The 13,565-nt window shown below is 34.2% G+C and overlaps 1 protein-coding gene across 1 annotated transcript in view; it reads right to left on the reverse strand.

Moving 5' to 3' along the window:
• Ranbp17 (RAN binding protein 17) overlaps positions 1–13,565 on the reverse strand; it is a 296,032-nt gene that overhangs the window by 220,461 nt on the left and 62,006 nt on the right. The window contains exon 14 of the mRNA XM_027938663.2: positions 10,903–11,038. Within this exon, the coding sequence (XP_027794464.2) occupies positions 10,903–11,038 (136 nt within the window). The remainder of the gene's footprint in view (positions 1–10,902; positions 11,039–13,565) is intronic.

Raw genomic sequence — 13,565 nt, forward strand, 5'->3', positions numbered from 1 at the left:
TCCTAGAAAACTTCCCAGAGATGAAAGATGGAATGGACTGCCAAATCCTGGAAGCCTACAGGACCCCAAACATTCAAAACCGTAATAGACCAACTCCAAAGACATATAATTAAGAAGATAGCCAACATACAGAACAAGGAGAGAATATTAAAAGCTACAAGAGAAAGGAGGCAGATTACATTCAGGGGTAAACCAATTAGGTTAACGACTGATTTTTCATCACAGACTTTGAAAGCGAGAAGATCCTGGAACAACGTATTTGAAACGCTGAAAAATAATGGATTCCAACCAAGAATACTGTATCCAGCAAAATTAAGCTTCAGATTTGACAATGAAATTAAAATATTTCACGATAAACAAAAACTAAAAGAATTCGCAGCCAGAAAACCAGCACTGCAAAGCATTTGGAGCAAAATACTACAAGAAGAGGAATCGAAAAATAGCGCCCAAAACTAACAGTGGGAGGTATCTCAGTAAAGGGGGAGAAAAATAACCAAAGAGGAAAAACTAGCCAAACTAAAATAAATAAATAAATAAACATGACTGGAAGTACAAACCATATTTCAATTGTAACCTTAAATGTTAATGGCCTAAATTCACCAATCAGGAGACATAGACTAGTATCCTGGATTAAAAAAACAAATCCAACAATATGCTGCCTTCAGGAGACTCATATGATAGGAAAAGACATATACAGGCTGAAGGTGAAAGGTTGGAATAAATCATACCACTCACATGGCCCTCGGAAGCAAGCAGGAGTGGCCATACTTATATCGAATAAAATCAACTTCAAACCTAAGTTAATCAAAAGGGATAAAGAAGGACACTATATACTGTTAAAAGGAACCATCCACCAACAAGACATAACAATTATCAATTTGTATGCACCAAACAATGGTGCTGAAACATTCATAAAACAAACTCTTCTCAAGTTCAAGAGTCAAACAGACCGCAACACAATAATTATGGGTGACTTCAACACACCGCTCTCGCCATTAGACAGATCCTCTAGACAAAAGCTGAATAAAGAAACTATAGAACTCAATAACACAATCAACAACCTAGACTTAACCAACATTTATAGAATATATCAACCATCATCAAGTAGATACACGTTCTTCTCAGCAGCACATGGATCCTACTCAAAGACAGACCATATATTATGCCATAGGGCAACTCTTAGTAAATATAAAGGTGTGGAGATAATACCATGCACCATATCTGATCATAATGGAATGAAACTGGAAATCAATGATAAAAGAAGGAAGGAAAAATCCTGCATCACCTGGAAAATGAACAATATGTTACTGAATGATCAATGGGTTACAGAAGACATAAAGGAGGAAATAAAAAAATTCTTAGAGATAAATGACAATACAGACACAACATACCGGAATCTATGGGACACAATGAAAGCAGTTTTAAGAGGGAAATTCATTTCCTGGAGTTCATTCCTCAAAAAAAAAGAAAAAACCAACAAATAAATGAACTCACACTACACCTCAAAACCCTAGAAAAGGAAGAGCAAAACAACAGCAAATGTAGTAGAAGACAAGAAATAATTAAAATCAGAGCGGAAATCAACGAAATTGAAACAAAAAAAACCCACTGAAAAAATTGATAAAACTAAAAGTTGGTTCTTTGAAAAAATAAATAAGATCGACAGACCCTTAGCCATGCTAACCAAGAGAAGAAGAGAGAGAACTCAAATTACTAACATACGGGATGAAAAAGGCAATATCACAACAGACACTACAGAAATACAGAAGATAATTAGAAAGTATTTTGAAACCCTATATTCCAATAAAATAGAAGTTAGTGAAGATATCGATAAATTTCTTAAGTCATACGATCTGCCCAGATTGAGTCAGGAAGACACACACAGAATTTAAACAGACCAATAACAAAGGAAGAAATAGAAGAAGCCATCAAAAGGCTACCAACCAAGAAAAGCCCAGGACCGGATGGGTATACAGCGGAGTTTTACAAAACCTTCAAAGAAGAATTAATACCAATACTTTTCAAGCTATTTCAAGAAATAGAAAAAGAAGGAGCTCTTCCAAATTCATTCTATGAGGCCAACATCACCCTGATCCCGAAACCAGACAAAAACACTTCAAAGAAAGAAAACTACAGAACAATATCTCTAATGAACTTAGATACAAAAATTCTCAATAAAATCCTGGCGAATCGAATACAAAAGCATATCAAAAAAATTGTGCACCATGATCAAGTAGGATTCATCCCTGGGATGCAAGACTGGTTCAATATACGGAAATCAATAAATGTTTTTCACCACATCAATAGACTTAAAGATAAGAACCATATGATCATCTTGATAGATGCAGAAAAAGCATTCGACAAAGTACAGCATCCCTTTATGTTCAAAACACTAGAAAAACTAGGGATAACAGGAACTTACCTCAACATTGTAAAAGCTATATATGCTAAGCCTCAGGCTAGCATCATTCTAAATGGAGAAAAACTGAAGGCATTCCCTCTAAAATCTGGAACAAGACAGGGATGCCCTTTCTCACCACTTCTATTCAATTTAGTTCTTGAAATACGAGCCAGAGCAATTAGACAAAAGAAATTAAAGGCATAAAAATAGGAAAAGAAGAACTTAAATTATCACTATTTGTGGATGATATAATATATGTAACAGACCCAAAAGGATCCACAAAGAAACTGCTAGAGTTAATAAATGAATTCAGCAAAGTGGCAGGATATAAAATCAACACACATAAATCAAAGGCATTCCTGTATATCAGCAACAAAACTTCTGAAATGGAAATGAGGAAAACCACTCCATTCACAATATCCTCAAAGAAAATAAGATACTTGGGAATCAACCTAACAAAAGAGGTGAAAGATTTATACAATGAAAACTACAGAACCCTAAAGAGAGAGAGAGAAGATCATCTCAGAAGATGGAAAAATGTACCCTGTTCATGGAGAGGCAGAACTAACATCATCAAAATGGCGATATTACCCAAAGCTCTCTACAGGTTTAATGCGATGCCAATCAAAATCCCAACAGCATTTCTTGTAGAAATAGATAAAGCAATCATGAAATTCATATGGAAAAACAAAAGACCCAGAATAGCAAAAGCAATTCTAAGCAGGAAGTGTGAATCTGGAGGTATAGCGATACCAGATTTCAAACTGTACTACAGAGCAATAGTAACAAAAACAGCATGGTACTGGTACCAAAACAGGCGGGTGGACCAATGGTACAGAATAGAGGACACAGAGACCAATCCACAAAATTACAACTTTCTTATATTTGATAAAGGGGCTAAAAGCATGCAATGGAGGAAAGATAGCATCTTCAACAAATGGTGCTGGGAAAACTGGAAATCCATATGCAACAAAATGAAGCTGAACCCCTTTCTCTCGCCATGCACAAAAGTTAACTCAAAATGGATCAAAGAGCTTGATATCAAATCAGAGACTCGGCGCCTGATAGAAGAAAAAGTTGGCTCCGATCTACATATTGTGGGGTCGGGCTCCAAATTCCTTAATAGGACGCCCATAGCCCAACAGTTAATAACAAGAATCAACAAATGGGACTTACTTAAACTAAAAAGTTTTTTCTCAGCAAGAGAAACAATAAGAGAGGTAAATAGGGAGCCTACATCCTGGGAACAAATTTTTACCCCTCACACTTCAGATAGAGCCCTAATATCCAGAATATACAAAGAACTCAAAAAATTAAACAATAAGATAACAAATAACCCAATCAACAAATGGGCCAAGGACCTGAACAGACACTTCTCAGAGGAGGACATACAATCAATCAACAAGTACATGAAAAAATGCTCACCATCTCTAGCAGTCAGAGAAATGCAAATCAAAACCACCCTAAGATATCATCTCACTCCAGTAAGATTGGCAGCCATTATGAAGTCAAACAACAATAACTGCTGGCGAGGATGTGGGGAAAAGGGTACACTTGTACATTGCTGGTGGGACTGCAAATTGGTGAGGCCAATTTGGAAAGCAGTATGGAGATTCCTGGGAAAGCTGGGAATGGAACCACCATTCGACCCAGCTATTGCCCTTTTCCGACTATTCCCTGAGGATCTTAAAAGAGCGTACTATAGGGATACTTTCACATCAATGATCATAGCAGCACAATTCACAATAGCGAGACTGTGGAACCAACCTAGATGCCCTTCAATAGATGAATGGATAAAAAAAATGTGGCATTTATACACAATGGAGTATTACACAGCACTAAAAAATGACAAAATCATGGAATTTGCAGGGAAATGGATGGCATTAGAGCAGATTATGCTAAGCGAAGCTAGCCAATCCTTAAAAAACAAATGCCAAATGTCTTCTTTGATATAAGGAGAGCAACTAAGAACAGAACAGGGAGGAAGAGCATGAGGAAAAGATTAACATTAAACAGAGACGAGTGGGGCGGAGGGAAAGGGAGAGAGAAGGGAAATCGTATGGAAATGGAAGGAGACCCTCAATGTTACACAAAATTACATATAAGAGGTTGTGAGGGGAAAGGGGGGGGGAACAAGGGAGAGAATTGAACAACAGCAGATGAGGTAGAGAGGGGGGGATAGGAGGGGATAGGAAAGGTAGCAGAATACAACAGTCACTAATATGGCATTATGTAAAAATGTGAATGTGTAACCAATGTGATTCTGCAATTTGTATTTGGGGTAAAAATGGGAGTTCATAACCCACTTGAGTCAAATGTATGAAAGATGATATGTCATGAGCTTTGTAATGTTTTGAACAACCAATAAAAAAAAAAGAGTACACTAGTCTAAATGTGAATATTCAATGTTTATAATAATTATAATAATAATTCCTATAATGATTTCTTTATAGATTATTAAATATTTCAAATCTAGAAAAAAGGCACAAAATATAATTAACACCCCCCCCACACACACACACTTATCATGAAGACAAAAAACTACATATATAACCTGAGCATGGTGGCATATGCCTGTAATTCCAGCAACTCAGGAAGCTGAGGCAGGAGAATTACAAGTCCAAGGCCAGGGCCAGTCTGGGCAAGTTCAAGGCCAGCCTGGATAACTTAGGAAGACCCTTTCTCAAAACAAAAACACTAACAGAAGGCTGGGGATACAGCTCAGTGATAAAGTGCCCTGGGTTCAATCCTCAATATACAAAAGAAAGAAAGAAACTGCAGATATGGCTAAATGTGCCTTTTCCCCCTAATCCCATTCCTCTTCTCAAGCAGAGTAGCTATTATCCTGAACTTACTGTCTACCAATCCTGTGTACATCTTTAAATTTTTACTATAGAGTTGATGTACATATAGTATTTTTAACATAATATCATATGTATCCTTTTGTCACTTTTTTATACCATATTACGGAGACTTTTTTGGATTTATCCAAAAAATGAGTATAACTTTAGGTCATCCACTTTCATTGTTATACAGAATCCCCTTGGATGAATGTATCACAATTCATCCATTCTCGCTGATAGTCAAGTTTCCTCTTTTCCTCCACAATTACACAACAGGCTTCTATAAATAATCTTTTGTTAAAACACAACTTTATTAAGGCATAATAAACCTAAGGTGCATACATTATAATTGAGGTCAGTGAATCTTGATGTATCTGTATACTCCTGTAAACCTCTTCATAAAAAAAAAAAAAAAAAAAAAAAGGCATTTCAAGCTTTCCAGAAGGCTCCTTGTTTACTTTCCAGATGACATATTCTCCCTTCCCAAAAGTAACCATTTTGACTTCTGCCATAATTAGTTTTGTTATTGAAATCGGTAAGTGGAACCATAAAATACAGATACGTTTGCGTCTTTTTCAGTCATCGTTATGGGTAGATTTTAGTAATTCATTAAATTCTCTTAAGTAGCAGTTCTGACTGCTGATGAACACTTGGGTTGTTTCTGATTGTTGAATACTATAAAGAAGCTGCTATGAACACTCTTGCATTTGGTAGACATATTTCCTATTTGTTGTAGGTAAACATTTAAGAGGAGAACTGATGTCATGAGGTAGGCTGTATGTTCAGCTTTCATAGATATAATCAAATAGTTTTCCAAAATTTGTACTCTGACCAGAAACAAATGATAGTATGTGGTCTGCAGCCTTGCAATCCACTGTCATCATTACAAAACTCTTGCACATGCATGAGGAGCCAAATACAAGAAGGTTCACTGGGTACAGTTTGGGAAATTCAAAGAATTGGCAATAAGCCAACAAATATCACCACACACACAAAATGACCACATAATGGCATAATAATGCCCTGTAATACCACTGAATAATTAAAATAAACTAATTCCATAGTATCATTGTAGACAAATCTCAAAACCAATATTGATCAAAAAAGGCAAGTTTCTAAAGATCCAAACTGCACAATACTTTTACATAAAGTTAACAGTATATTTTATTCATAAAAATACCGAAAATGTGGAAAAAGAGCAAATCATAGATGAGAACAACACTAAATTTAGGATAGCTATTACTTTTGGGCAATATACAAGCAAAACAACCAGAGCAGCAATAGGGTCATTAATGTTTAATTCAAAAATACACAGATCTGGCTGGGCATGGGCATGGTGGCACACACCCGTAATCCCAGGAGCTTGGGAGGCTGAAAAAGGAGGATCATGAGTTCAAAGCCAGCCTGAGCCAAAAAGTGAGACACTAAGCAACTCAGTGAGACCCTATCTCAGTGGTCAAGTGCCCCTGAATTTAATCCCCAGTCCCCACTTCCAAATGCACAGATCTGAAATACAGCAAAGCATTAAGATTTGACAAAGGTATCTACATATGAGGGCATATAAGTGTTCATTACCATTATTTTATCTTATTTACTAATGAAAAAAGGTTACTATGGTAGTAGTGTGGGAAATGGACAGAAGTAGGAGGATACAAAATGGAAACAAAGAAGACAATTAGAATACTTTTTAAATCCAGTGAGAAATGATAAGCAATTATAATAAAAAGGAAGGAGGAAGAGAAAGGAGTGAATCTGAGAGGTAATTAGAAAATAAAATCAGCAGGATGAGGTACGAGATCAGATTCAAGATGTGCAAAGTAGAAATCTGGGGATGAAATAAGAAAGTAGGAGGAGAGGAAGTCATTAGACAAGGAGTTCCTTTGTGGACCTGCTGGGTTTGAAGGGCACAGTCTCTGTCCCAGGGAGAAAATTCAATAGGAAGCAACATAGCAAAGTTGTTAACAGCCACAGGTTCTGAGTCAGTGTCCTTTTTTAAACCCTGTTTAAGCCAGTTTTAAACGGCTCCAAGCCTCAGTTTCCCTGTCTATAAAAAGAGAGTGTGGTAATGACTATTTCCACGGTATTTTTTAAAAATATTTTTTTTAGTTGTCAATGGAGCTTTCATTTATTTATATGTGGTGCTGAGGATTGAACCCAGGGTCTCACACATGCCAGGCAAGCACTCTATCACTGAGCCACGACTCCAGTCCCTTTCCACAGTGTTTTTTAAGAGTGAAATTAGATAACAATTGTAAATTTCTAAGCAAAGTATTTGGCCTAGACTAGCCATTCAATAAACATCTACAGCAAATACTTTTTCTAGAATGTACTTCTATCATATTTATCACAGGAATCTTCAGTAATTCCTCCCGGTCTCTGAAGCATTTATTTATATAAATTATATTCTGTTATTTACAGAGGTTTTTAATAAAAGTATTAAGATACTTAATATCATACCTTATTTTAAATTGCTGAATCATTTTACTGAGGATTGTGCATCATTTTCCAACTCAAGAATAAATCCTGAAAGTACTAAACATGAGTTCTAAGCCCAGTTCCTATACAATTCTACTAAATATGACCATTCATATTAGTAGAAAGCATACAAGTCATATGCCAGGCCCTTGGGGATGAGAACAATAAACAAGAGAGAAACCACATTAATCAAAATCACATTCCATACATGTTCTGCTAACAAATACTTAGCATAATAAATGCTAAAATGGGGGTATACAGGTGCTACAGAACAAAGCCAAAAGGATTTCTCTCAGAATCTGAGAGTTAAGAAGGGCATTCTAAAGGATAAGGTATCTGACATGAAAGATAAATAGGAATTAACACAAGACGGCAGAGAGGTAAAATTTGATTTTTAAAAACATTTCCCAGGCAGAGGGAATATTTTGTTCTAATATCTCAGAAATAGAGTGCCTAAGTATTAAAGCAGGAAGTGGCTGAAATGTGCAGAATAGCCTTGTAAGTCATATTCTGTGTAATAAATTAAATGAGATATTGCTTTAAAATGCTTGGCAGAGTTCCTGGTCCAAAAAAATTTTTTTGCTCTAATTGTTAAATATCACTGTTAACCAATACCATCCTCCTCTTGGCCATGATTTGGAATTAGACAATATACCCACTAAGAAATGAGCTAGCCTTCCTTAGTCAGTTGCCAGAAACAGGACAGTTCTCCTGGGTATCTATGGTTCCAAAATTCCCCATAAAAACCAAAGTTCACAGATGTTCAAGTCCCTTATATAAAATGGAACGGTATTTGCAAACAACCTATGCACATCCTCTCACATAATTTAAATCATTTCTAGATTTCTTATAATACCTAGTACAATTAAAGTGCTGGGAAAACAGTTGTCATCCTGTATTATTTAGGGAATAATAAGAAGAAAAAAGTCTGTCATATTCAGTACAAGTGTAATTTTCGGTTTTGAGTATTTCTGATACACAAACTGGTTGAATCCCTGGATGCGGAACCTGTGGAAATGGAGGGCTGATCATACAATACTTATTGAGTATATTCTTTGATTAGTAAGACAGGAACAGTAAAAACTGTGACACCTGTTTTAAGGAACAAAGAGTGTGGAGAGCTCCCAGAAGTAACAGGGCAAATGTCAGGAACCCACAAAAATGATTCCTGTTAAGAAAATCATCAAACGGATTAGAGAAATGAAGAGTGTGAAGTTAGCTTCACTTTGGGGTTAAGTAATAGCAATGCCCTAGAAATAAAGTCACCTTAGGACTGAACTCCTCTAATTAGCAGGGCAAGATACACACACCAAAAATGTTACAGGAATCAACACCACTCTGAGGATGTTTTTACTTTCCTAATATATAAGCCTTTTTCACAAAAAGAGAAACTAATTACAATTCACTTTTTCACAATTAATAATTTAACAATTACAATTATTAAAGTTATATATATGCATACACACACATACACACATACACAAATCTCCACATGTATGTATATTATTTCAAATAAAAATTCTAGGGGAAAAATTCCAAATTTCATTGCTCTAAAACAATGTCTAATTTTATATATTTCTTTCTAAGTAATTTAAAGATAATAATTAGAAGGCTTTTCAATTCCACATTATACTGTTCTGATTTAAAAACCCAAGTCAAATGAATACTGGATTACAAATGTTTCAGGAGTATTTACTTTTGAAAAAGCAAAGTAACAAACTCTTTGGGTGCATTAAATAAGACAATATTATAATGTGACAGATGAACCTTTGAGTAACACATGTGAGAGTTGGTGTCTCACTGACAACTTAAAACATTTATTTCTACCTACTCCATTTTCTTTCTAATGAAAAAATTCTAAGAAAATTTTACTGATATTACTTCTGAGTGAATAAAATATCACAATATATTTGACTAAGGAAGCATTAAGCTATTATCATTTCCTTACAAAGCAAAGCAAAGAAAATTTTACCTAAAAGATGATCCAAAATCAAATAAGTATTTTTGACATCCTACCATACAATTATCAAAAAATCCCAAGTAAACTGAAGGTTAAATTTCCTAGGACAAAAAAGCCCAAATGAGTGTATAAAGCTTATTTCAGGATTTTCAAATTAAAAAAAAAAAAAAAATCCTTCAACATCACTACAACCTTATCTAAAATCTTATCCAAATGACATAAGAATATACTTAGAACTTCTTAAAAGTAGGAATTTAAAAAAACAAAAACAAAAACCCTTACAGATCTTACTTGGGTCCTAATAACAGTTGTCTCTCAGTATTTGGGGGAGAGTGGTTCCAGGATCTCCTCCTCCAGCTACCCAAATCCTCAGATACTTAATTACGTCCCATACATAAAATAGTATAGTATTTGCATATAACCTATACACATCCCTTTTGTACTATGAACCATCTCTAGATGACTTACAATCCCTAACAAAATGTCGATGCTGGGTAAATAGTTGTTACACTGTTCAAGGAAAAAGTTACAAGGAAAAAGTCTGTACATGATCAGTGTTCGGTACAAATGCAATTTTTAAAATAATGTTTTCCATCTATAGTTGGCTGAATCTGTGGATACAGCATCTGTGAATACAGAGGGGCAAGTGTATTCATAAGTATATACTTAGGGCTCAAGTAAAGTCCTCAATAATCTCTCATGTGCCTCACGATCAAATTGTGTACATTTGCTGATGCTAAACTTTAAATTATCATATTACAGTCCTCCCCACATTTACATGACTTAACTGTAGCCTTTCAAGTCCATAAATTCTCCTAATCATCACTATTTATCACATAAAAATGTCAAGGAATGAGTGGAATATACTAAAAACCACATTAATAAGTGTCAAAAAAAAAAAAAAAACCCAAATTACTGAAGAGCAAATTTTATTCCCAATCTTGAAATACAAAAGGCAAAAATCCATTAAAGTGTCTAAAACAATCCTAGCTAACAGTGATTAGCCATGTAAAAAAATATTTACCACTTCTCTGAAAGCCAATCTCCAAAGAAAATGTTAAATCTAGGTATAAAACAAATTAATTTCACATTGCATTTCAATACCAATTCATCAAATAAGTTCAAGTTACCAATTAAATTTCATTCAGTTCACAGCTGTTATACATGTGCATATTTCTTCACCTCCAATAACATTTTAAAAATCTCTAGTAGTGAAAACCTACCTTTGAGGTTCTTTGAAGCTGATCACCAACATATGTTTTACGAAACTGATCCAAGAACCATAAAACTGCAAGCTCTATTTTCTCATTGGAACAGTGAGGCAATCCAGTATCCATTAAAGATATAAGCTGAAAAACTCTTTTCATGGAGAGAGAGAGAGAGAGGGAGAGAGAGAAAAGAAGCTTCAGTATAAATTCTTCAAGAAACATTAAGATACTTATAATAAATATATAATCAATGTAAAAAGTGGGGCATATAAAGAAAAGTCCTAAAATCATTTGAAATCCTACCTATGAAAAAGACATTATATTATTATCTAATTCCTTCTAATCCTTTTTTCCTAAGACATATACACATGAATACAAATCTGCATATGAACATATAGACATTATTTTACTAAAAATTTCCACATATAAACACATGGCATATACATATAAATGAATAGTATACATACAGATATAAATAACTACATGCATATATTTTAACAAAAGAATGATATTTAATGTGTAGTTTCACATTTTATTTTTCACTATTTCTAAATAATTATTTTATAATCACATGACTGTAAATTAAAATATCAAGAACTATACCCATGTTACATCACTCTAATTAGAGTCATAAAAGTTTTACCTAAACAAACCCAGAAGATGATTTTAATAAAATCAAACACTTTCAACACTAAACTATTATTTTACTATTAGTTATTTTAAAAATCATAAATTTTCTTATTACTATTATTAGAAATTATTACGAGAAAATCACTAATGGACTGAAGGTTAAATTTCCTAGAGAAAAAAACTTAAATATAACAAAAAGTTTAGTCTTGAATTTTCAAAAAAGAAATTCTTCAACACTACCTACTTTTATTAACCCATTTTGTTCTGTTGTCCCAGATGTGGAACACCTCTAAAAGCTTTAGTATATTACATGTAACTACTTAACATAAATTTATACACACATACTACTAAGTACATACTACTAAGAATTAGTGCATAACACTTATAACATTATTAATGTAAGTCCTAGATTACGATTTCCATCCATTTTAATGTACTCACATCAATTTTGTTGAACTATTTCCAGAACTGAAAATTTGGGACTTACTGATTTATAATTTTCTGCTGGGTGGCTGCCAAGGGACTTGCATTAACAAAATCAGCATATCAGAATACTTTTTTGAGACAGAAGCAGAAGTTGCTGAGGATGCAACACCCTTTTCCAAATAAATCTGCACAAAAGCAGCTACAACTGTCCCTGACCCACCTAATTCCTAGAATGCATACAAACACATTAAGAGTATGTGTTTTTACAAACATGGATGCTTTTTACAAGACTATATATACTCTTGGCAACAAATAAGGTTGAAAAAGGGCTATACATCCCCTCCCCCACACACTCTACTATGTGTGGTCTGAGCTAGCTTTCTCCATTTAACAATGTGTCTTGGAGGTCCTCTGTCAAACACAAAGGCTCCCTCACTCTCTTTGCAGCTGCTTAACGTTCCATTATAGGAGTGTGCCATAGTACTTTGACACATTCCCTTCTGATAAACACTAAGTTGATTTAAATTTTTCTTGTGACAAAAATGCTGAAAATACATTTTATGTGTATCTTTATAAAACACATTTCTAAATGGCATAGAATTCTGGTGTAGGCTTAGTATATATTTGTCTTATATGAGGTTGAAATTTTCATTTTTAAGTCATATGTATGTCCTTTCCTGGGACCTATTTGTGCATATTTTTGGTTGATTTTTTTTTCCTACCAGGTTTTCTTTATGATTTCTGTAACATTTTACGTAATAGAGAACTAGACTTTTTGCCTATAAATAAGCTGTAAATAATTTTTCATTTATCTGAAATTTGACTATGGTGCTTTTAAAATTCCCCACGCAAAAGTTTTTGTTCTTTTTGTTATGCTGAAAATATTGTAAATTTTTTTATTTTATAGATTTTGTATAACTGCAAGATCTTACTTGAATCTGAGGTATTTTACTATTTTAATCTTTCATATTTATACCTCTATAACACATTTGGACTTATTACTAAATAATTTTACAATGCACTATTTTTATGGCTGATAATATTGAGGTTCTGCCAAAATTTAATAATCTTATTTTGCATGTAAACTTATTTTTTTAAAAAATATTTATTTTATTAGGTGTAGATGGACACAACACAATGCCTTTATTTTTATGTGGTGCTGAGGATCGAACCCGGTCCCACCCATGCTAGGCGAGCGCTCTACCGCTGAGCCACAAACTTATATATCTAAATGAAACATAACAATTGCCCTCTCATCTATCCCTATGAAGATTTCTAGAAACAGAATGTCTAGGTCACAGGGTATCAATTTTTTTAAAACAGTGCATGTTGTCAAAGTGTTAAGAAAATATATTTTAAACCCATTTTATAGTGATCATTTGCTGTATTTATATTAAAATACTTTTTAAAAAGTTCCCTTCACGGGGCTGGGGATGTGGCTCAAGCGGTAGCGCGCTCGCCTGGCATGCATGCGGCCTGGGTTCGATCCTCAGCACCACATACAAAGATGTTGTGTCCACCGAAAATTAAAAAATAAATATTAAAAAAAAAATTCTCTTTAAAAAAAAAAAATTTCCCTTCACTTACCAACTATCTTCAGCCCTGCTAAGATTTACAAAAGA

Source organism: Marmota flaviventris, chromosome 5 (genome assembly GCF_047511675.1).
Source record: "Marmota flaviventris isolate mMarFla1 chromosome 5, mMarFla1.hap1, whole genome shotgun sequence".
NCBI lineage: Eukaryota > Metazoa > Chordata > Mammalia > Rodentia > Sciuridae > Marmota > Marmota flaviventris.